This window comes from Entelurus aequoreus, linkage group LG26, assembly GCF_033978785.1.
Source record: "Entelurus aequoreus isolate RoL-2023_Sb linkage group LG26, RoL_Eaeq_v1.1, whole genome shotgun sequence".
Lineage (NCBI taxonomy): Eukaryota > Metazoa > Chordata > Actinopteri > Syngnathiformes > Syngnathidae > Entelurus > Entelurus aequoreus.
The window spans coordinates 33,406,029-33,430,996 of record NC_084756.1 but is presented as its reverse complement, the minus strand read 5'-3'; the positions used below and the strand labels follow the sequence as shown (position 1 = coordinate 33,430,996).

At 42.5% G+C, this 24,968-nt stretch overlaps 1 protein-coding gene across 2 annotated transcripts in view; it reads left to right on the top strand.

Annotated features, from left to right (window-relative positions):
* tafa3a (TAFA chemokine like family member 3a) overlaps nucleotides 1-24,580 on the top strand; it is a 112,787-nt gene extending 88,207 nt beyond the window's left edge. For both annotated transcript variants that reach the window (XM_062038231.1, XM_062038232.1), the window contains 3 exons: nucleotides 6,543-6,692; nucleotides 9,306-9,430; nucleotides 23,754-24,580. In XM_062038231.1, coding sequence (XP_061894215.1) covers nucleotides 6,543-6,692; nucleotides 9,306-9,430; nucleotides 23,754-23,765 — 287 coding nt within the window. In that variant the 3' untranslated portion in view covers nucleotides 23,766-24,580. The remainder of the gene's footprint in view (nucleotides 1-6,542; nucleotides 6,693-9,305; nucleotides 9,431-23,753) is intronic.
* The last annotated feature ends 388 nt before the right edge of the window (nucleotides 24,581-24,968 follow it).

Sequence of the window (24,968 nt, the reverse complement as noted above, 5' to 3'; positions counted from 1 at the left end):
TATCTGCTGTGCATTCATAAATATATGATGTACATTAACAAATATATGCTCTACATTCATAAATATATGCTGTACATAGGCTCCAGCGCCCCCGCGACCCCGAAGGGAATAAGCGGTAGAAAATGGATGAATGGATGGATTAATAATTATATGCTGTACATTAATAAATATATGCTGTACATTCATAAATATATGCTGTACATTCATAAACATATGATGTACATTCATAAATATATGCTGTACATTCATAGGTATATGATGTACATTAATAAATATGTGATGTACATTCATAAATATATGCTGTACATTCATAGATATATGCTGTACATTAATAAATATGTGATGTACATTCATAAATATATGATGCGCATTAATAAATATATCCTCTACATTCATAAATATATGCTGTACATTAATAAATATATGCTGTACATTCATAAATATATGATGTACATTCATAAATATATGAAGTGCATTAATAAATATATGCTGTACATTCATAAATATATGATGTACATTAGGAAATATATGCTGTACATTCATAAATATATGCTGTACATTCATAAATATATGCTGTACATTCATAAACATATGATGTACATTCATAAATATATGCTGTACATTCATAGGTATATGATGTACATTCATAAATATATGCTGTACATTCATAGATATATGCTGTACATTAATAAATATGTGATGTACATTCATAAATATATGATGCGCATTAATAAATATATCCTCTACATTCATAAATATATGCTGTACATTAATAAATATATGCTGTACATTCATAAATATATGATGTACATTCATAAATATATGAAGTGCATTAATAAATATATGCTGTACATTCATAAATATATGATGTACATTAGGAAATATATGCTGTACATTCATAAATATATGCTGTACATTCATACATATATGATGTGCATTCATAAATATATGCTCTACATTCATAAATATATGCTCTACATTAAAAAATATATGCTGTACATTCATAAATATATGCTGTACATTCATAAATATATGATGTACATTCATAAATATATGAAGTGCATTATAAATATATGCTCTACATTCATAAATATATGCTGTACATTAATACATATATGCTGTACATACATAAATATATGCTGTACATTAAAAAATATATGCTGTACATTCATAAATATATACTGTACATTAATAAATATATGCTGTACATTATTAATAAATATATGATGTACATTAATAAATATATGAGGTACATTCATAAATACAGTATATGCTGTACATTCATAAATATATGCTGTACATTAATAAATATATGATGTACATTCATAAATATATGCTGTGCATTCATAAATATATGATGTACATTCATAAATATATGCTGTACATTCATAAATAGATGCTCTACATTAATAGAAATCATTTATAACCACAGTTGAAAATAATAATTAAGCCAAAAATATTCCCACACACTGTACACTGTTTGCTCCTTTTTCATTTGATATTCATATATTGTTGATATAACTTTATGTTCATAATTCACACTTACGGTATAGGCCAGGGGCCCCAAACCTTTTGACATTGGGGCCACATTGGGTTAAAAGAATTTGGCTGCGTGCCAGGCTATCCATGTGTGTGTGTGTCTGTGTCTGTGCATGTGTGTGTGTGTGTGTGTGTGTGTGTGTGTGTGTGTGTGTGTGTGTGTGTGTGTGTGTGTCTGTGCGCGCGTGTGTGTGTGTGTGTGTGTGTGTGTGTGTGTGTGTGTGTGTGTGTGGAAGCAGAAGCTTGCCAGAAGCTTGTGGATGGCTACCAAAAGCGCATTATTGCAGGTAAACTTGCCAAGGGACATGTAAGCTAATATAAACATTGCTGTATGTATACTTTTGACCCAGCACATTTGCTCACATTTTCAGTAGACCCATAATAAATTCATAAAAGAAGCAAACTTCATGAATGTTTTTTGTGACCAACAAGTATGTGCTCCAATCACTACATCACAAAAAAATAAGAGTTGTAGAAATGATTGGAAACTCAAGACAGCCATGACATTATGTTCTTTACAAGTGTATCTACACTTTTGACCACCACTGTATATGTATTATATATATATTGCCCCCCGCGACCCCGAAGGGAATAAACGGTAGAAAATGGATGGATGGATATATATGTATATATATATATATATATATATATATATATATATATATATATATATATATATATATATATATATATATATATATATATATATATATATATATATATATATATATATATATATATATATATATATATACATACATACATACATATACATACATATATATATATATATATATATATATATACATACATACATACATACATATATATATATATATATATATATATATATATATATATATATATATATATATATATATATATATATACATACATACATACATACATACATACATATATATATATATATATATATATATATATATATATATATGTATATATATATGTATATATGTATATATATATAACATTTCATTCTTGTTGTTGTTTTATGTATTTTTTTTTGTCTTGCCACCCTCTTGTCCCAACAATTTGCACTTTTGTCTTCCTTTTTTTCTTCTTCTTCTTTTTTCTATCCCCTCCTCTTCCTGTCTGGCTGATTGGACTAAGTATATTAAACATATTTAGTCCAATCAGACTAAATATATCAAACATCCCACACTTCTCTTTTCTAAAGTCAATATGTACTGCTGATTTAGATCATCTACAGCAACATGATGATTTGCCTCAGCGGTGGGACAAGACACATTTGAATTAAAACAAGAAAACTCAGGACATTGGGTTGGCAGATCTGGTCTACGGACCGTAGTTTGGGGCCCCGTTGTAGGCAATATTTCTCTGGATGGCAATGTTTCTTCTTAAGATGTTTCTTTATAAGAGCAACACGTTGTTAAACCCATGTTGTCCTCTCATTCCATGTTGTCCTCTCATTCCATGTTGTCTTCTCATTCCATGTTGTCTTCTCATTCCATGTTGTCTTCTCATGCCATGTTGTCCTCTCATTCCATGTTGTCCTCTCATTCCATGTTGTCCTCTCATTCCCTGTTGTCCTCTCATTCCATGTTGTCTTCTCATTCCATGTTGTCTTCTCATGCCCTGTTGTCCTCTCATTCCATGTTGTCCTCTCATTCCATGTTGTCCTCTCATTCCATGTTGTCCTCTCATTCCATGTTGTCCTCTCATTCCATGTTGTCCTCTCATTCCATGTTGTCTTCTCATTCCATGTTGTCTTCTCATTCCATGTTGTCCTCTCATTCCATGTTGTCCTCTCATTCCATGTTGTCTTCTCATTCCATGTTGTCCTCTCATTCCATGTTGTCTTCTCATTCCATGTTGTCCTCTCATTCCATGTTGTCCTCTCATGCCATGTTGTCTTCTCATTCCATGTTGTCCTCTCATTCCATGTTGTCTTCTCATTCCATGTTGTCCTCTCATTCCATGTTGTCCTCTCATTCCATGTTGTCCTCTCATTCCATGTTGTCTTCTCATTCCATGTTGTCCTCTCATTCCATGTTGTCCTCTCATTCCATGTTGTACTCTCATTCCATGTTGTCCTCTCATTCCATGTTGTCCTCTCATTCCATGTTGTCCTCTCATTCCATGTTGTTTTCTCATTTCATGTTGTCCTCTCATTCCATGTTGTCCTCTCATTCCATGTTGTCTTCTCATTCCATGTTGTCCTCTCATTCCATGTTGTCCTCTCATTCCATGTTGTCTTCTCATTCCATGTTGTCCTCTCATTCCATGTTGTCCTCTCATTCCATGTTGTCTTCTCATTCCATGTTGTCCTCTCATTCCATGTTGTCTTCTCATTCCATGTTGTCTTCTCATTCCATGTTGTCCTCTCATTCCATGTTGTCCTCTCATTCCATGTTGTTTTCTCATTTCATGTTGTCCTCTCATTCCATGTTGTCCTCTCATTCCATGTTGTCTTCTCATTCCATGTTGTCCTCTCATTCCATGTTGTCTTCTCATTCCATGTTGTCTTCTCATTCCATGTTGTCCTCTCATTCCATGTTGTCCTCTCATTCCATGTTGTCCTCTCATTCCATGTTGTACTCTCATTCCATGTTGTCTTCTCATTCCATGTTGTCCTCTCATTCCATGTTGTCTTCTCATTCCATGTTGTCCTCTCATTCCATGTTGTCCTCTCATGCCATGTTGTCTTCTCATTCCATGTTGTCCTCTCATTCCATGTTGTCTTCTCATTCCATGTTGTCCTCTCATTCCATGTTGTCTTCTCATTCCATGTTGTCCTCTCATTCCATGTTGTCCTCTCATTCCATGTTGTCTTCTCATTCCATGTTGTCCTCTCATTCCATGTTGTCTTCTCATTCCATGTTGTCTTCTCATTCCATGTTGTCCTCTCATTCCATGTTGTCCTCTCATTCCATGTTGTTTTCTCATTTCATGTTGTCCTCTCATTCCATGTTGTCCTCTCATTCCATGTTGTCTTCTCATTCCATGTTGTCCTCTCATTCCATGTTGTCTTCTCATTCCATGTTGTCTTCTCATTCCATGTTGTCCTCTCATTCCATGTTGTCCTCTCATTCCATGTTGTCCTCTCATTCCATGTTGTACTCTCATTCCATGTTGTCTTCTCATTCCATGTTGTCCTCTCATTCCATGTTGTCCTCTCATTCCATGTTGTTTTCTCATTTCATGTTGTCCTCTCATTCCATGTTGTCCTCTCATTCCATGTTGTCTTCTCATTCCATGTTGTCCTCTCATTCCATGTTGTCCTCTCATTCCATGTTGTCTTCTCATTCCATGTTGTCCTCTCATTCCATGTTGTCCTCTCATTCCATGTTGTACTCTCATTCCATGTTGTCTTCTCATTCCATGTTGTCCTCTCATTCCATGTTGTCCTCTCATTCCATGTTGTCCTCTCATTCCATGTTGTCCTCTCATTCCATGTTGTCTTCTCATTCCATGTTGTCCTCTCATTCCATGTTGTCCTCTCATTCCATGTTGTACTCTCATTCCATGTTGTCTTCTCATTCCATGTTGTCCTCTCATTCCATGTTGTCCTCTCATTCCATGTTGTCCTCTCATTCCATGTTGTACTCTCATTCCATGTTGTCTTCTCATTCCATGTTGTCCTCTCATTCCATGTTGTCCTCTCATTCCATGTTGTCTTCTCATTCCATGTTGTCTTCTCATTCCATGTTGTCCTCTCATTCCATGTTGTCCTCTCATTCCATGTTGTCTTCTCATTCCATGTTGTCCTCTCATTCCATGTTGTCTTCTCATTCCATGTTGTCCTCTCATTCCATGTTGTCCTCTCATGCCATGTTGTCTTCTCATTCCATGTTGTCCTCTCATTCCATGTTGTCTTCTCATTCCATGTTGTCCTCTCATTCCATGTTGTCTTCTCATTCCATGTTGTCCTCTCATTCCATGTTGTCCTCTCATTCCATGTTGTCTTCTCATTCCATGTTGTCCTCTCATTCCATGTTGTCCTCTCATTCCATGTTGTACTCTCATTCCATGTTGTCCTCTCATTCCATGTTGTCCTCTCATTCCATGTTGTCCTCTCATTCCATGTTGTTTTCTCATTTCATGTTGTCCTCTCATTCCATGTTGTCCTCTCATTCCATGTTGTCTTCTCATTCCATGTTGTCCTCTCATTCCATGTTGTCCTCTCATTCCATGTTGTCTTCTCATTCCATGTTGTCCTCTCATTCCATGTTGTCCTCTCATTCCATGTTGTCTTCTCATTCCATGTTGTCCTCTCATTCCATGTTGTCTTCTCATTCCATGTTGTCTTCTCATTCCATGTTGTCCTCTCATTCCATGTTGTCCTCTCATTCCATGTTGTTTTCTCATTTCATGTTGTCCTCTCATTCCATGTTGTCCTCTCATTCCATGTTGTCTTCTCATTCCATGTTGTCCTCTCATTCCATGTTGTCTTCTCATTCCATGTTGTCTTCTCATTCCATGTTGTCCTCTCATTCCATGTTGTCCTCTCATTCCATGTTGTCCTCTCATTCCATGTTGTACTCTCATTCCATGTTGTCTTCTCATTCCATGTTGTCCTCTCATTCCATGTTGTCCTCTCATTCCATGTTGTTTTCTCATTTCATGTTGTCCTCTCATTCCATGTTGTCCTCTCATTCCATGTTGTCTTCTCATTCCATGTTGTCCTCTCATTCCATGTTGTCCTCTCATTCCATGTTGTCTTCTCATTCCATGTTGTCCTCTCATTCCATGTTGTCCTCTCATTCCATGTTGTACTCTCATTCCATGTTGTCTTCTCATTCCATGTTGTCCTCTCATTCCATGTTGTCCTCTCATTCCATGTTGTCCTCTCATTCCATGTTGTACTCTCATTCCATGTTGTCTTCTCATTCCATGTTGTCCTCTCATTCCATGTTGTCCTCTCATTCCATGTTGTCTTCTCATTCCATGTTGTCTTCTCATTCCATGTTGTCTTCTCATTCCATGTTGTCCTCTCATTCCATGTTGTCCTCTCATTCCAGTTCACGTGAAAGCAGGAACCTGCGAGGTCATTGCTGCACACCGATGCTGCAACAAGAACAAGATTGAGGAGCGATCGCAGACCGTCAAATGCTCCTGCTTCCCAGGACAAGTGGCGGGGACCACGAGGGCGGCTCCGTCTTGTGTGGACGGTAAAGGCTTTTTCATTGTGATGATGCATGGTGCACACCTGTTGTGAGTGTGTGTGTAAGCCTGAAGACTTACATTAGTCCTGGACTTTGGTGCTGGCAGACTGAGTGATAACACAGCCAGTCGGTGTTGGTCCTGGACCTTGGTGCTGGCATGGTGTGTGATAACACAGCCAGTCAGTGTTGGTCCTGGACCTTGGTGCTGGCATGGTGACTGATAACACAGCCAGTCGGTGTTGATCCTGGACCTTGGTGCTGGCAGACTAAGTGATAACACAACTAGTCGGTGTTGGTCCTGGACCTTGGTGCTGGCATGGTGTGTGATAACACAGCCAGTCAGTGTTGGTCCTGGACCTTGGTGCTGGCATGGTGACTGATAACACAGCCAGTCGGTGTTGATCCTGGACCTTGGTGCTGGCAGACTAAGTGATAACACAATTAGTCGGTGTTGGTCCTGGACCTTGGTGCTGGCATGGTATGTGATAACACAGCCGGTCAGTGTTGGTCCTGGAACTTGGTGCTGGCATGGTGAGTGATAAAACAGCCAGTCGGTGTTGGTCCTGGACCTTGGTGCTGGCATGGTGAGTGATAACACAGCCAGTCGTTTTGGTCCTGGACTTTGGCGCTGGCAGACTGAGTGATAACACAGTCAGTCAGTGTTGGTCCTGGACCTTGGTGCTGGCATGGTATGTGATAACACAGCCGGTCAGTGTTGGTCCTGGAACTTGGTGCTGGCATGGTGAGTGATAAAACAGCCAGTCGGTGTTGGTCCTGGACCTTGGTGCTGGCATGGTGAGTGATAACACAGCCAGTCGTTTTGGTCCTGGACTTTGGCGCTGGCAGACTGAGTGATAACACAGTCAGTCAGTGTTGGTCCTGGACCTTGGTACTGGCATCTTGAGTGATAACACAGCCAGTCAGTGTTGTTCTTTGACCTTGGTGCTGGCAGGGTGAGTGATAACACAGCCAGTCGTTGTTGGTCCTGGACCTTGATGCTGGCAGGGTGAGTGATAACACAGCCAGTCGTTGCTGGTCCTGGCTCTTAGGGCTAGCAGACTGAGTGATAACACAGCCAGTCGGTGTTAGTCCTGGACTTTGGTGCTGGTATGTTGAGTGGTAACACAGCCAGTCGGTGTTGGTCCTGGACCTTGGTGCTGGCATCGTAAGTGATAACACAGTCAGTCGGTGTTGTTCCTGGACCTTGGTGCTGGCAGGGTGAGGGATAACACTGCCAGTCGGTGTTGTTCTTTGACCTTGGTGCTGGCAGACTGAGTGATAACACAGCCAGTTGTTGTTGGTCCTGGTTCTTAATGCTAGCAGACTGAGTGATAACACAGCCAGTCGGTGTAAGTCCTGGACTTTGGTGCTGGCATGGTGAGTGGTAACACAGCCAGTCGGTGTTGGTCCTAGACCTTGGTGCTGGCAGACTGAGTGATAACACAGCCAGTCAGTGTTGGTCCTGGACCTTGGTACTGGCATCCTGAGTGAAAACACAGCCAGTCGGTGTTGTTTTTTGACCTTGGTGCTGGCAGGGTGAGTGATAACACTGCCAGTCGGTCTTGTTCTTTGACCTTGGTGCTGGCACGGTGAGTAATAACACTGCCAATCGGTGTTGGTATTAACCTTGGTGCTGGCATGGTGAGTGATAACACAGCCAGTCGGTGTTGGTACCGGACTTTGGTGCTGGCAGTGTGAGTGATAACACAGCCAGTCGGTGTTGGTTTTGGACCATGGTGCTGGCAGTGTGAGTGATAACACAGCCAGTCGGTGTTGGTCCTGGACCATGGTGCTGGCAGGGTGAGAGAACACAGCCAGTCGGTGTTGGTCCTTGACCTTGGTGCTGGCATGGTGAGTGATAACACAGCCAGTCATTGTTGGTCCTGGACCTTGGTGCTGGCATGGTGAGTGATAACACAGCCAGTCATTGTTGGTCCTGGACCTTGGTGCTGGCATGGTGAGTGATAACACAGCCAGTTGGTCTTGGTCCTGGACCTTGGTGCAGGCATGGTGAATGATAACACAGCCAGTCGGTGTTGGTCCTGGACCTTGGTGCTGGCAGACTGAGTGATAATGGGTGTGTGTCCCTGAAAGACAGGGAAGGAGTTTGTAGCGTTTTCTCTTAACTGTTGTCTTAAGGGAGTCTTAGAATCCTTGTCAGGTCCTTCCAAACAGGGAAAACAATCCAGATTAGAAGTTTGAGCAAGTGAAAACAAACATTTAACTGTAATTGTCCATTTCAGATCCTCAAATTCATCATAGTTGGCAGAGCAGACAGCTTCTCCAAGATTTAGTGCAAAATTCACAAACGTCTGAGTCCTGCCCATTCTTCTATCATTGGTGGCAGCTTTAGGTTACCAACAATGGCTGCCAGAAACGTACCAAGGTGTGAATACACCAGGTCAAGGCTTCCTTCAATCAGGAAATGTTATCATGATTCCAAATAGGAAGAGGTGGTCAACATACTCCAATCACAAGGCTCACACACGCACACACATTTGTGTGTGCTTAAGTTGAACAATTTCTCTTGTGGATCAATAAAGTTTGTGTAAGTCCAAAGTCTAAGTCTTGTTCCAGTTCAGACTTGTCAAGATGTTGATGATGTTGTTTCTTGTCCAGCATCACTGGTGGCCCAGAAGTGGTGGTGCCAAATGCATCCCTGCATGGACGCTGAGGAGTGCAAAGTGCTCCCAGACCTCAAAGGATGGAGCTGCAGTAGGGGCAACAAAGTCAAGACCACCAAGGTTGGTGTCATTTTGGATCCAATCACAAACATTCTGGCCTGCAAACAATGGAAAAATACATTTTGAGCAATAAATGAGACCACGAAGCTTCCTAAACAGAAGCATCAGGCTGCTTGAAGAGATGAAGGTCTGGGCTGCTGGTCTCCATCTGTCACTCTGTACCACCCCCTCGCCCAGCCACCTCCTCCATTATTCATGTCTACACTCTTTTATTTTAGTCGGGTTAATAATTCCGGCTGTCACACACATAGAAGAAGTTATCACCACCACAAAGCTGATCTGGATCTGAGTGGGTGATCAGACCAGGACAAGCAAACTTCACACCTAATGTCCTGCACGTGTGAACACAATGATCTGCACCCGAACGTCTGCACCCGAACATCTGCACCCAAACATCTGAACCCAAACATCTGCACTCAAACATCTGCACCCAAACATCTGCACCCGAACATCTGCACTCGAATAGCTGAACCCAAACATCTGCACCCGAACATCTGCACCCAAACATCTGCACCCAAACAGCTGCACCCTAACATCTTCACCCGAACATCTGAACCCAAACATCTGCACTCAAACATCTGCATCCAAACATCTGCACCCAAACATCTGCACCCGAACATCTACACCCAAACATCTGCACTCAGACAGCTGCACCCAAACATCTGCACCCGAACGTCTGCACCCGAACTTCTGCACCCAAACATCTGCACCCGAACGTCTGCACCCGAACTTCTGCACCCACACATCTGCACCCGAATTTCTGCACCCAAACATCTGCACCCGAACATCTGAACCCAAACATCTGCACTCAAACATCTGCATCCAAACATCTGCACCCAAACATCTGCACCCGAACATCTACACGCAAACATCTGCACTCAGACAGCTGCACCCAAACATCTGCACCCGAACGTCTGCACCCGAACTTCTGCACCCAAACATCTGCACCCGAACGTCTGCACCCGAACTTCTGCACCCACACATCTGCACCCGAATTTCTGCACCCAAACATCTGCACCTGAACATCTGCACCCAAATATCTGCACCCGAACATCTGCACCCAAATATCTGCACCCGAACATCTGCACCGAACATCTGCACCCGAACATCTGCACATAAATATCTGCACCCAAACATCTGCACCCGAACATCTGCATCTATAGTTGGACATACATACAGTAGATGTTAGTGTTCTATAGTTGGACATACATACAGTAGATGTTAGTGTTCTATAGTTGGACATACATACAGTAGATGTTAGTGCTCTATAGTTGGACGTACATACAGTAGATGTTAGTGTTCTATAGTTGGACGTACATACAGTAGATGTTAGTGTTCTATAGTTGGATGTACATACAGTAGATGTTAGTGTTCTGCACCCGAACATCTGCACCGAACATCTGCAACGAACATCTGCACCCGAACATCTGCACCTAAATATCTGCACCCAAACATCTGCACCCGAACATCTGCATCTATAGTTGGACGTACATACAGTAGATGTTAGTGTTCTATAGTTGGACATACATACAGTAGATGTTAGTGCTCTATAGTTGGACGTACATACAGTAGATGTCAGTGTACTATAGTTGGACGTACATACAGTAGATGTTAGTGCTCTATAGTTGGACGTACATACAGTAGATGTTAGTGTTATATAGTTGGATGTACATACAGTAGATGTTAGTGTTCTGCACCCGAACATCTGCACCGAACATCTGCAACGAACATCTGCACCCGAACATCTGCACCTAAATATCTGCACCCAAACATCTGCACCCGAACATCTGCATCTATAGTTGGACATACATACAGTAGATGTTAGTGTTCTACAGTTGGACATACATACAGTAGATGTTAGTGTTCTATAGTTGGACGTACATACAGTAGATGTTAGTGTTCTATAGTTGGATGCACATACAGTAGATGTTAGTGTTCTATAGTTGGACGTACATACAGTAGATGTCAGTGTTCGATAGTTGGACATACATACAGTAGATGTTAGTGCTCTATAGTTGGACGTACATACAGTAGATGTCAGTGTTCTATAGTTGGACGTACATACAGTAGATGTTAGTGTTCTATAGTTGGACGTACATACAGTAGATGTTAGTGTTCTATAGTTGGATGTACATACAGTAGATGTACCTGCTGGTTGTGTGGCACAAGTACACCTTTTCTAGTTTTTCAATCAGTAAGAAGTGAATTCATGACAAGCACTTTAATATCTGCACCCGAACATCTGCACCGAACATCTGCACCCGAACATATGCACCTAAATATCTGCACCCAAACATCTGCACCCGAACATCTGCATCTATAGTTGGACATACATACAGTAGATGTTAGTGTTCTATAGTCTATAGCGGATCCTGTCCGCTCGAAGAAGCCTTCCCAGACGTCCTTCGTCTTTGGCGGCGCTTCCGGTGTCGCGCCAACGTCCCCGGGACACACGGAGCTGATCGACACCAGTTCCCCGCCAGGACCCCACATCAAATCCCTGCGCTCCATGGGGGAATAGCGAAGCGTTTCGGCCTCCATCAAAACAAATCAAATCAAATCAACTTTAATTATAAAGCTTATTTAAAATTTACCACAGGGGTAGCCAAAGGGCTGTACAATGGGCAGGTTAAAAGATAATACGAGAACCGAGCAAACACAACACAACACAAACAGAGCACGATAAAAAATAACTAACTAAAATAAATAGAACATAAAAACATCAAAACAGGTTCACAGCAGGTGTATTATGGGGCTCCATAGCAGGATGGATATCACTCAGTGTTAAAAGCCATGGAATAAAAGTATATTTTTAAGACAGATTTAAAAACAGGAAGAAAGGAGACCTGTCTAACACTCAGAGGTAGGTCGTTCCAGAGTTTGGGAGCAGCAGCGGCGAAAGCTCCGTCACCTCTAAGCTACAGCCTTGTGTCAGGGACCGTCAGTAGCAGCTGATCGGCTGATCTTAGGGATCGTGTGGGGCAGTAAGGCTGAAGGAGGTCGGAGAGATATGTTGGAGCGAGGTTGTTTAGACATTTAAAAACAAATTGAAGGAGTTTAAAATTGATTCGGTAACGCACAGGGAGCCAGTGAAGGGGTGATGTGCTCACGTCTGCGGGTCTGTGTTAGCAGACGAGCAGCAGAGTTCTGCGAAAGGTGCAGACGGGCGAGGGAGGCCTGGCTAATGCCTACGTAGAGGGCATTGCAGTAGTCTAAACGAGTCGAGATAAAAGCGTGGATTAATTTCTCGAGATCATGTCCTGATAGAAGCGGTTTCACTTTCGCTATTTGGCGTAATTGATAAAAGCTTTTTTGTACGACGCTGCTAATTTGTTTTTCAAATTTAAAATTTGAGTCGGACTTTACCCCCAGGTTTGTGACACAGTCGCTGAGATACGGGGTCAAAGTGCTGAGGTCAACGTTGGGGGAGGGAGAGCGACTTGGACCGAACAACATAACTTCTGTTTTGTCTTCATTTAGGCTCAGGAAGTTAGCTGAAAGCCAGGCTTTGATGTCGTGCAGGCAGTCAATAAGACGTTGAACCGTGTTATTTTGTGCCATGGGAAAATAGATCTGGCAATCATCGGCATAAAAATTAAATGCAATACCGTACTTCCTAAAAACAGAACCAAGGGGGAGAAGGTAAAGCGCAAATAAGATTGGGGCAAGGATTGAGCCCTGGGGGACCCCATGTGGTAAAGGAGCTGTGGAAGACATAAAACTGTCTATTTTTACACAAAAACTCCTGTCGGTTAGGTACGACCGGAACCAGTTGAGGGCGGCGCCCTTAATGCCCACACAGTTCTCAAGACGAGTGATTAAGGTGGCGTGGTCGACGGTGTCGAACGCAGCAGACAGATCTAAAAGCACCAGGACAACATATTTACCAGAATCTGTTGACACGAGGATATCGTTAAAAACTTTTAGAAGCGCTGACTCTGTGCTGTGGAGGGCTTTAAAACCGGACTGGAACAGCTCAGTGATACCATTATCCTCTAAGAAGGGCAACAACTGACTGTAGACAACTTTCTCTAATATTTTGGAAATGTATGGAAGAGATAGGTCTAACGTTAGAGAGGAGAGAGGGGTCGAGGCTTGGTTTTTTAAGTAGAGGTCGTACCACTGCATGTTTAAACTCTACTGGAACTATTCCAGAAGAGAGGCTACTATTGATAATGTTAAGGACACTTAGATTTAGATGTATTGGTCCCCTTGGGGAAATTAATTGTCACTGCCGTACATTTGAACAATAGACATTACACATCACGAAACAAAAATAACAAAAAGACATCCTACATGACCAACACACATTTACAGGCTTGTCAGACAGGTTGGCCGGGCCTGCTGTTAAGGGCGGCTATAGCTGCAGGGATCAGGCTTTTCCTGAGGCGGGCCCTCCGGAATTTGATAGTTCTGTACCTGCGCCCTGATAGTAGTGGGATGATGTATTGGTGTAGTGGGTGAGTGATATCCTGGACTATTGTTTTTGCCAGTCGAGTGATGAACCTGTGGTTTAAGTCTGAAATGTTGGGTGTGGGTAGGCCGATGATTTTAGCTGCTATGTTTGTAATGCGTGTGAGTTTGGTCCGGTTGGTTACAGTAAGCATAGTGAAAAAACATGTGGAACAGTACATAAGGATGAGTTGAACAATGCTTTGGTAAAGTAATAACAGGAGATGAGGTGCAACGTATAGTCCTTTAAGTTTTCGGATGGCTGACAGTCTTTGTTGACTTCTTTTTTGAATGTCCGTGGTGTGCTGATCAAAGGTGAGTTTATTGTCCAAGGTTACGCCCAGGTATTTAAAAGTGTCAACTGTTTTAACTGTTTGCGTGTTTATGATGATGAGGTTCTGAGGTGAGGGGGGGTTGAACCATATTTATTTTGTTTTATTGACATTGATTTTCAGATAACTGGCTGTGCATGACTCTGTGAAATGTTTGACTGTGTTATGATAGTCCAGGATGGATTGACTGTTGGAGAGGAGTGCGAGAATGGCTGTGTCTGTTATGATCCGCTGCCCGGATCATATTTCTGTTTGTTTTCTAGTCATTTGTGTTTTTCTGCTAGTCTTGGACTCCTTCTTAGTATCTGTTTAAGCACCTCTGAGTTTGGTTACCATAGTAACTAATTATGTTCACCTGCCGCTGGGGTTCCCGACACGCACCTGTTGGTCATCATTGACATTGTTATTTAAAGCCTGCCTTCTCAGTCAGTCGTTCTGGCTTCTTTGTTTTGCATCCCGCGACTGCCACGTAGGTTTGTTCTAGTTTCCTAGCTCCTGCTAGTAGTCACAATCTGTGCTAAGTGTTAGCTTTAGCTTCCGGTGCGCTCGGCACCTCGTCCTGTCGGTTTGTTTTCTGTTTTGTACCAGTTTTGTGTTATTTGATAATTAAATCATGTCGTTACCTGCAAGTCCTATCCGGTTTTCGTCCTTTGCATCTTGGGAAAACAAAAATCCCGCCGCACCATGCATCCAGAACGTGACAGTGTCATCTGAGTATTTTAAGTAGGTTGTGGTGGGTGAGATGCTACGGCAGTCATTGGTGTAGAGTGTGTACAGGAAAGGGCTCAACACACATCCCTGTGGGACCCCTGTGTTGATGGTAAGCATCGGGGATGTGTTTGAGCCCACCCTTACTGCTTGCAGTCGGTCGGTGAGGAAGTTGTGGGTGAGGTGGATCAGCTGAGGGGGGGTGTTGAGCTGGTGTAGTTTCCGGATCAGTAGATGCTTCTGTAGGGAGTTGAAGGCGGAGCTGAAGTCCACGAAGAGGATCCTGGCAAAGTTGCTTGGGGAGTCCAGATGCTGGAGGAGGAGATGCAGTAGACAGGCCACAGCATCCTCTTTGCCCCTCCTGGCCCTGTAGGCAAATTGGAGGGGTCCAGGTGTGGGGTGACAACTGGAAGGATGATGTGAAGCAGCAGTTTCTCCAGGCACTTCATAATTATGGATGTGAGGGCTATGGGGCAGTAATGGTTGAGTTCTGTGGGTCTGGATTTTTTTCGGTACTGGGATGATGGTTGCAGTTTTCCACAGTGTAGGTATTGTTGCAGTCCAGTAGCATTCACAGAAGAGTGAGTGTAGGATAGGGGAGAGCTCTATGGCACAGTCCCCGATCACCCTGGCTGGAATGCCAACGGGCCCTGGTGCCTTCCCTGGCTTGCAGCGGCTCAGCTGGCGCCGTACTTCCTCCTCTGTGAAGGGGGCCGGTTCCTCTGAATCTGGTGGTGGTAGGGCTCTCAGCAGGTTGACACTTAGGGACACTTGATCCAATAGTAGCAAGTACCTCCTTAAACAGGCGAAGTGGGAGGGCATCTGCAGGAGAACCAGAGGGCTTCATATGACTAACTGTGTCATTTAAAAAAGAAAAGGACACCGGCTCAAACTGATGGAAAACAGAAGAGAAATGCAGAGGAACAGAAGGGTCATATGAAGGCTGAGATAAACTGGCTCTAGTTGACACAATTTTGTCAGTGAAAAAATGGAGACAATTTTCACAGAATTTAAAAGAAGCATCAAAACGAACAGCTTTGGGAGCATCAATGACAGTGTTAATAGTTTTGAACAGAATTCTGGGGTGTTATAGTTAAAAGATATAATCTGAGATAGATTTATATTCATCTCTGCTTTTACAGTCATCTGAAAGGAAAGCAGGCTTTCTTTAAAAATGGCCAAGGACACAAGTCTTTTTTCCATTTTCTCTCTGCTCTCCTACACTCGCGCCTAGCAGCACGAGTGACGTCATTCAACCAGGGCTGAGGCGTGGCTTTAGAGCGGCGGCACTTGAAAGGAGTGATCGTGTCCAGTGTTTGTAAACAAATAGAGTTGAACCCAGAAACCAACTCTTCAGTATTCAGACATACAGAGGCTGCAGAGTTATCATCACAAAGAGTCGAAAAAATTGAGGAGAACAGAGCAGGAGACTAAGAATTAAACATGCGAGAGCGTTGAGGCGGAGCGCACAATTTAACTGGACACTGAGTGGGAATATCAAACAGGATCGGCATATGATCAGAGAACACAGCGTCGCAAATGTCCAAATTAAAAACACACAAACCATACGAGAGCACTAAATCGAATGTATGCCCGCGTTCATGTGTGGAACCAGACACAGACTGTACAAAGTTTAATGGCGCACAGAACCTCCCACGTAAACTCTTCCATGGTCTCCAAGTCGTTTGCGGGAAAACGAGATGCTGGCGTTATTCTGTCAGTGACGTGGACTTTGGTGCAGTTTCCTGCGTGGATTGTTTTCCCGAGATGCATAAGAATTGGACCGGACATGGCGTGAAGGTAAATACATGTTTAATTTTTACTCTCAAATGTGTAAACGAAAGGTGCGCACAAGGCAGAGACACAAACTTGGCTAAGAAAACAAAAAACGTCAACGCATAAACTAAACTATGGACATAAAACAAAAACACTTACGGTGACGTGAGCAGAGCAGCATGAAGTATGAACAAGCATAGAAAGTCAATAATCATGGCATGAAGTGAGCAAACAGCATAAACTTTGGAATTGTATGAAACAATGACGCCAGGACGACTAACTCAAAATGACAGGCTTGAATATTCTCTTCATGATTAAAAACAGGTGCGTGAGTCCAACACGTGAGACAGGTGAAACTAAAGGGTCGCCATGGTGACAAAACAAGGGTGCACAAAAATAGGAACTATAAGCAACAGTACACAACTAAACAAAACATGATCACTAAACATGACATGAATCCCTTGACGTCCCTGATTGAAAGTCAGCATTTTCTCCATACCATACCATACCATACCATACCATACCATCTTTATTTATAAAGCCCTTTAAAAACAACCACCGTTGAAGAACAAAGGGCTGTACACCACAAAGAAATACAGGCAAAGGACAGACTAAATAAAAACATTTAAAACAGAGGTAAAATACACATTGAAAAAAGCAAATACAAATTATCTTAAGAACAATTTGTTAGATAAAAAGCAGTTAAAAAGTTAGAAGCAGCTAAAAAGATAAAAACAGTTAAAAAAGTTAGAAATAGTTTAAAGTCTCATGCTGGGTTAAAAGCCAGTGAATACAAATGGGTTTTAAGAAGGGTCTTAAAAGTAGCCAAAGAAGGGGCCTGTCTCACATGGAGAGGGAGATGTTTCCAGAGTTTGGTATCTGCAACAGAGAAGGTTCTGTCCCCTCTAAGCTTGTGTTTTATTAAAAAAAAGTGCTACATAAATATAATTCACTTCACTTCACTTCACTTCACACTTTTTAAATTGGGTACCTCCAGGAGCAACTGATCAGCTGACCTGAGGGAGCGGGTGGGGGCATAAAGGTGGAGCAGCTCAGAGAGGTAAGGTGGGGCAAGACCACGTAAGGATTTAAAAACGAGTAAAACAATTTTAAACTGGACTCTAAAAGACACAGGCAGCAAGTGGAGGGAGGCTAAAACGGGAGTCATGTGCTCTCTTTTTCTTGCAATCTTTGGTTAGTCAGTAAGTCTGCTGTACGGACACAGGAATGGTAGTCAGTAAGTCTTCTGTACAGACACATGAATGGTAGTCAGCAAGTCTTCTGTGCGCACACAGGAATGGTAGTCAGTAAGTCTTCTGTACGCACACAGGAATGGTAGTCAGTAAGTCTTCTGTACGGACACAGGAATGGTAGTCAGTAAGTCTTCTGTACGGACACAGGAATGGTAGTCAGTAAGTCTTCTGTACGCACACAGGTATGGTAGTCAGTAAGTCTTCTGTACGGACACAGGAATGGTAGTCAGTAAGTCTTCTGTACGCACACAGGAATGGTAGTCAGTAAGTCTTCTGTACGGACACAGGAATGGTAGTCAGTAAGTCTTCTGTATGCACACAGGAATGGTAGTCAGTAAGTCTTCTGTACGCACACAGGAATGGTAGTCAGTAAGTCTTCTGTACGGACACAGGAATGGTAGCGACGCTGAGATCATTATTCATGCGTTCGTTACGTCTCGTCTCGATTACTGTAACGTATTATTTTCGGGTCTCCCTATGTCTAGCATTAAAAGATTACAGTTGGTACAAAATGCGGCTGCAAGACTTTTGACAAAAACAAGAAAGTTTGATCATATTACGCCTATACTGGCTCACCTGCACTGGCTTCCTGTGCACTTAAGATGTGACTTTAAGGTTTTACTACTTACGTATAAAATACTACACGGTTTAGCTCCAGCCTATCTTGCCGATTGTATTGTACCATATGTCCCGGCAAGAAATCTGCGTTCAAAGAACTCCGGCTTATTAGTGATTCCCAGAGCCAAAAAAAGTCTGCGGGCTATAGAGCGTTTTCTATTCGGGCTCCAGTACTCTGGAATGCCCCCCCGGTAACAGTTAGAGATGCTACCTCAGTAGAAGCATTTAAGTCCCATCTTAAAACTCATTTGTATAATCTAGCCTTTAAATAGACCCCCCTTTTTTAGACCAGTTGATCTGCCGTTTCTTTTCTTCTCTCCTCTTCTCCCCTGTCCCTTGCGAGGGGGAGTTGCATAGGTCCGGTGGCCATGGATGAAGTGCTGGCTGTCCAGAGTCGGGACCCCGGGTGGACCACTAGCCTGTGCATCGGTTGGGGACATCTCTGCGCTGCTGACCCGTCTCCGTTCCGGATGGTTTCCTGCTGGCCCCGCTGTGGACTGGACTCCCGCTGATGTGTTGGATCCACTGTGGACTGGACTTTCACAATGTTATGTCAGACCCACTCGACATCCATTGCTTTCGGTCTCCCTCTAGAGGGGGGGGGGGGGGGGGTTACCCACATATGCGGTCCTCTCCAAGGTTTCTCATAGTCATTCACCGACGTCCCACTGGGGTGAGTTTTTCCTTGCCCGTATGTGGGCTCTGTACCGAGGATGTCGTTGTGGCTTGTGCAGCCCTTTGAGACACTTGTGATTTAGGGCTATATAAATAAACATTGATTGATTGATTGATTGATGTGCAAACACATCTGTTAATGCTAGCTGGTTGTGCAACATGACTATGTGCAAACACATCTGTTAATGCTAGCTGGTTGTGCAACAGGGTCATGAGCAATCATGTCATCACTTTAAGCCAAGTGTATGTTCTTCCTTCAGCACACCTATCGTATGCAAGACTTTAGCACTATAGCATGTGTCCATATAACAGTACTATGATGACTTTATTCTTCATCTGAGTTAAGGTCAACCTACTATTTTATATGGCTCTCTATTTTGTTTTATTAATATTTTTTTATATCTGATTCTGTGAGTTTTATCTAACTGGACTTGTTATGGACTTGTTGGATGGAGCATCAACCTGTTATGGACTTGTTGGATGGAGCATCAACCTGTTATTGACTAGTTGGATGGAGCATCAACCTGTTATGGACTTGTTGGATGGAGCATCAACCTGTTATGGACTTGTTGGATGGAGCATCAACCTGTTATGGACTTGTTGGATGGAGCATCAACCTGTTATGGACTTGTTGGATGGAGCATCAACCTGTTATGGACTTGTTGGATGGAGCATCAACCTGTTATTGACTAGTTGGATGGAGCATCAACCTGTTATGGACTTGTTGGATGGAGCATCAACCTGTTATGGACTTGTTGGATGGAGCATCAACCTGTTATGGACTAGTTGGATGGAGCATCAACCTGTTATGGACTTGTTGGATGGAGCATCAACCTTTTATTGACTAGTTGGATGGAGCATCAACCTGTTATGGACTTGTTGGATGGAGCATCAACCTGTTATGGACTAGTTGGATGGAGCATCAACCTGTTATGGACTTGTTGGATGGAGCATCAACCTGTTATGGACTTGTTGGATGGAGCATCAACCTGTTATGGCATACTTGCCAACCTTGAGACCTCCGATTCCGGGAGGTGGGGGGTGGGGTGGGGCGTGGTCGGGCGGGGTGGGGGCGTGGTTAAGAGGGGAGGAGTATATTTACAGCTAGAATTCACCAACTCGAGTATTTCATATATATTTCATATATATATATATATATATATATATATATATATATATATATATATATATATATATATATATATATATATATATATATATTTATTTATTTATTTTTTTATTTATTTATTTTTTTATTATTATACATATAAATAAAAGAAATACTTGAATTTCAGTGTCCCGGAGGCTATCCAGTAGATGGCAGTATTGTCCTGTTTAAGAGTGTCACAACATTGCTGTTTACGGCAGATGAACCGCTTTACGGTAGACGAAAACGTGACTGCTGTTGTTGTGTGTTGTTACCGCGCTGGGAGGACGTTAATGAAACTGCCTAACGATAAACCCACATAAGAAACCAAGAACTCGCCCTCCATCATTCTACAGTTATAACGTGATTGAGCAAGCACGCTGTTAATATCGTGGGAAAGTGGACGTGAAAACAGACTGTCGCCGCTGTCCCCACTCAGGTCCGCATGGAGCTGGAGGGGGCGTGGCCTCCAGCTCCGGCTGAATTCCGGGAGATTTTCAGGAGAAAATTTCTTCCGGAAGGTTTTCGGGAGAGGCGCTGAATTCCGGGAGTCTCTCGGAAAATCCGGGAGGGTTGGCAAGTATGTGTTATGGACTTGTTGGATGGAGCATCAACCTGTTATGGACTTGTTGGATGGAGCATCAACCTGTTATGGACTTGTTGGATGGAGCATCAACCTGTTATGGACTTGTTGGATGGAGCATCAACCTGTTATGGACTTTTTGGATGGAGCATCAACCTGTTATGGACTTGTTGGATGGAGCATCAACCTGTTATGGACTTGTTGGATGGAGCATCAACCTGTTATGGACTTGTTGGATGGAGCATCAACCTGTTATGGACTTGTTGGATGGAGCATCAACCTGTTATGGACTTGTTGGATGGAGCATCAACCTGTTATGGACTTGTTGGATGGAGCATCAACCTGTTATTGACTAGTTGGATGGAGCATCAACCTGTTATGGACTTGTTGGATGGAGCATCAACCTGTTATGGACTTGTTGGATGGAGCATCAACCTGTTATGGACTAGTTGGATGGAGCATCAACCTGTTATGGACTTGTTGGATGGAGCATCAACCTTTTATTGACTAGTTGGATGGAGCATCAACCTGTTATGGACTTGTTGGATGGAGCATCAACCTGTTATGGACTTGTTGGATGGAGCATCAACCTGTTATGGCATACTTGCCAACCTTGAGACCTCCGATTCCGGGAGGTGGGGGGTGGGGTGGGGCGTGGTCGGGCGGGGTGGGGGCGTGGTTAAGAGGGGAGGAGTATATTTACAGCTAGAATTCACCAACTCGAGTATTTCATATATATTTCATATATATATATATATATATATATATATATATATATATATGTATATATATATATATATATATATATATATATATATATATATATATATATATATATATATATATATATATATATATATTTATTTATTTATTTATTTTTTTATTTATTTTTTTTTTTATTATTATACATATAAATAAAAGAAATACTTGAATTTCAGTGTCCCGGAGGCTATCCAGTAGATGGCAGTATTGTCCTGTTTAAGAGTGTCACAACATTGCTGTTTACGGCAGATGAACCGCTTTACGGTAGACGAAAACGTGACTGCTGTTGTTGTGTGTTGTTACCGCGCTGGGAGGACGTTAATGAAACTGCCTAACGATAAACCCACATAAGAAACCAAGAACTCGCCCTCCATCATTCTACAGTTATAACGTGATTGAGCAAGCACGCTGTTAATATCGTGGGAAAGTGGACGTGAAAACAGACTGTCGCCGCTGTCCCCACTCAGGTCCGCATGGAGCTGGAGGGGGCGTGGCCTCCAGCTCCGGCTGAATTCCGGGAGATTTTCAGGAGAAAATTTCTTCCGGAAGGTTTTCGGGAGAGGCGCTGAATTCCGGGAGTCTCTCGGAAAATCCGGGAGGGTTGGCAAGTATGTGTTATGGACTTGTTGGATGGAGCATCAACCTGTTATGGACTTGTTGGATGGAGCATCAACCTGTTATGGACTTTTTGGATGGAGCATCAACCTGTTATGGACTTGTTGGATGGAGCATCAACCTGTTATGGACTTTTTGGATGGAGCATCAACCTGTTATGGACTTGTTGGATGGAGCATCAACCTGTTATGGACTTGTTGGATGGAGCATCAACCTGTTATGGACTTGTTGGATGGAGCATCAACCTGTTATGGACTTGTTGGATGGAGCATCAACCTGTTATGGACTTGTTGGATGGAGCATCAACCTGTTATGGACTTGTTGGATGGAGCATCAACCTGTTATTGACTAGTTGGATGGAGCATCAACCTGTTATGGACTTGTTGGATGGAGCATCAACCTGTTATGGACTTGTTGGATGGAGCATCAACCTGTTATGGACTAGTTGGATGGAGCATCAACCTGTTATGGACTTGTTGGATGGAGCATCAACCTTTTATTGACTAGTTGGATGGAGCATCAACCTGTTATGGACTAGTTGGATGGAGCATCAACCTGTTATGGACTTGTTGGATGGAGCATCAACCTGTTATGGACTAGTTGGATGGAGCATCAACCTGTTATGGACTTGTTGGATGGAGCATCAACCTGTTATGGACTTGTTGGATGGAGCATCAACCTTTTATTGACTAGTTGGATGGAGCATCAACCTGTTATGGACTTGTTGGATGGAGCATCAACCTGTTATGGACTTGTTGGATGGAGCATCAACCTGTTATGGACTTGTTGGATGGAGCATCAACCTGTTATGGACTTGTTGGATGGAGCATCAACCTGTTATGGACTTGTTGGATGGAGCATCAACCTGTTATGGACTTGTTGGATGGAGCATCAACCTGTGGGGATAACCTGCATCTGGCATGTTTACATTTGGTATGTTGATTCATGTGCATTGTCCCATAGAACAATGATAAAACACTTCAAAAAGGTGGTGTCAGGACTTTATTAAACAGTGGGACAGACCAAAGTTGAGTTGGAAAAAATGCGGGTGTTTATAAATGATGGAATGTTTGTGTGACAGTAGAGCTCCCTGGACCTGTGGTTGGGACCACTGCTCCTAAGAAATCTACCCCACACTAAGTGGTATTCTCTCATGTATTGAAGGGATACTGTGGACCACATACATATCATGTTCTTGTCCTCCAGTGCCTTCAGATTAAAGAGTGCTGGCAAAAACCAAATGACAACAAAACAAAGTCAACACAATCAGTTTTCTCAGCCCCCATTTGAAGGAGGTGGTATTTACTGTCACTTTGATTGATGGTGCGGAGAAAGGCTTTATTGTGTAATTGATGGACTGTTTATGACAACTAACACTTCTCTCCTTTCACTTTCTTTCCAGGTCACACGGTAGTTTCCGGCAGAGAAGAAGTGGATTTCACCGTAGGACACTTTTTCTTTTGTCTTAAGGATTGTTGGAAACTCCAGACCAATAGGGACTTTGGTCTAAAGAACAGTGAAGAGGAGTCATGGTAGACTGCCTGTCCCAGAAGATGACTGACATCCACGTCTCCAGCTGTCTTTGTATTATAGTTGGACTCCCACGCACCAGAGGACTCGGCCTTGAAGATATTTATTAGCTCAGAACAAAAAAAGAGACACGTGATGTGAAACCTTTGTCTTTTCCCCAAAGATATATCTGTGTTGTCGCTCAAGTGACATCAGCATTTTCATTGCTATGAAGAAGAAGTTCTATTCTGCTTCATCCTAGTTTGAAATCATCCACTTGTTAGGCTGCTAAGTGGTCCTTGCAAAGACCAGGTGTCCATGAAAGGTGGGTTACAACAAAACATCCACCAGGTTGAAATAGTATTTGTTGTTTTCAGAGACCACCATTGATGACAGTAGCATCTGAATACATTTAACCAAATAGAGATACTGTCTCTTTAAATGCACATTTCAGCTCCACATAATCCTCCATTGAATAACTGTGCCATCACCTTTTTCTTGTTGATACAGAAGATATGTTAAAACCCTCACATCTGAATCCAAACAATACCCTGAGATGCATTACTGATATGCAACTGTGCCAATGTTCAATACTTTGTTTCTGTGTTCAAATGTGTTAGTAAATACAAAATTAATCATTAGAAATAGCTCTTTATTAAAGGTTTAACAATGAGCTGTGCTGTCCACTTATTTACTTACACATTTGCAAGTACTGTACTGTCTGACATAGTACAGTCTGACATAGTACAGTCTGACGTAGTACAGTCTGACATAGTACAGTGTGACATAGTATACTGTGACATAGTACAGTGTGACATAGTGCAGTCTGACATAGGACAGTGTGACATAGTACAGTCTGACATAGTACAGTTTGACACAGTACAGTCTGACATAGTACAGTCTGACGTAGTACAGTCTGACGTAGTACAGTCTGACATCGTACAGTCTGACATAGTACAGTGTGACATAGTACAGTCTGACATAGTACAGTCTGACATAGTACAGTTTGACATAGTACAGTCTGCATGCTGTTGCAATTTGCAAATCTCAGACATTAGATGGCATTAGTGTATAGACTACAGTGTGTTGCCTTAGCCGGAAAGTAGTC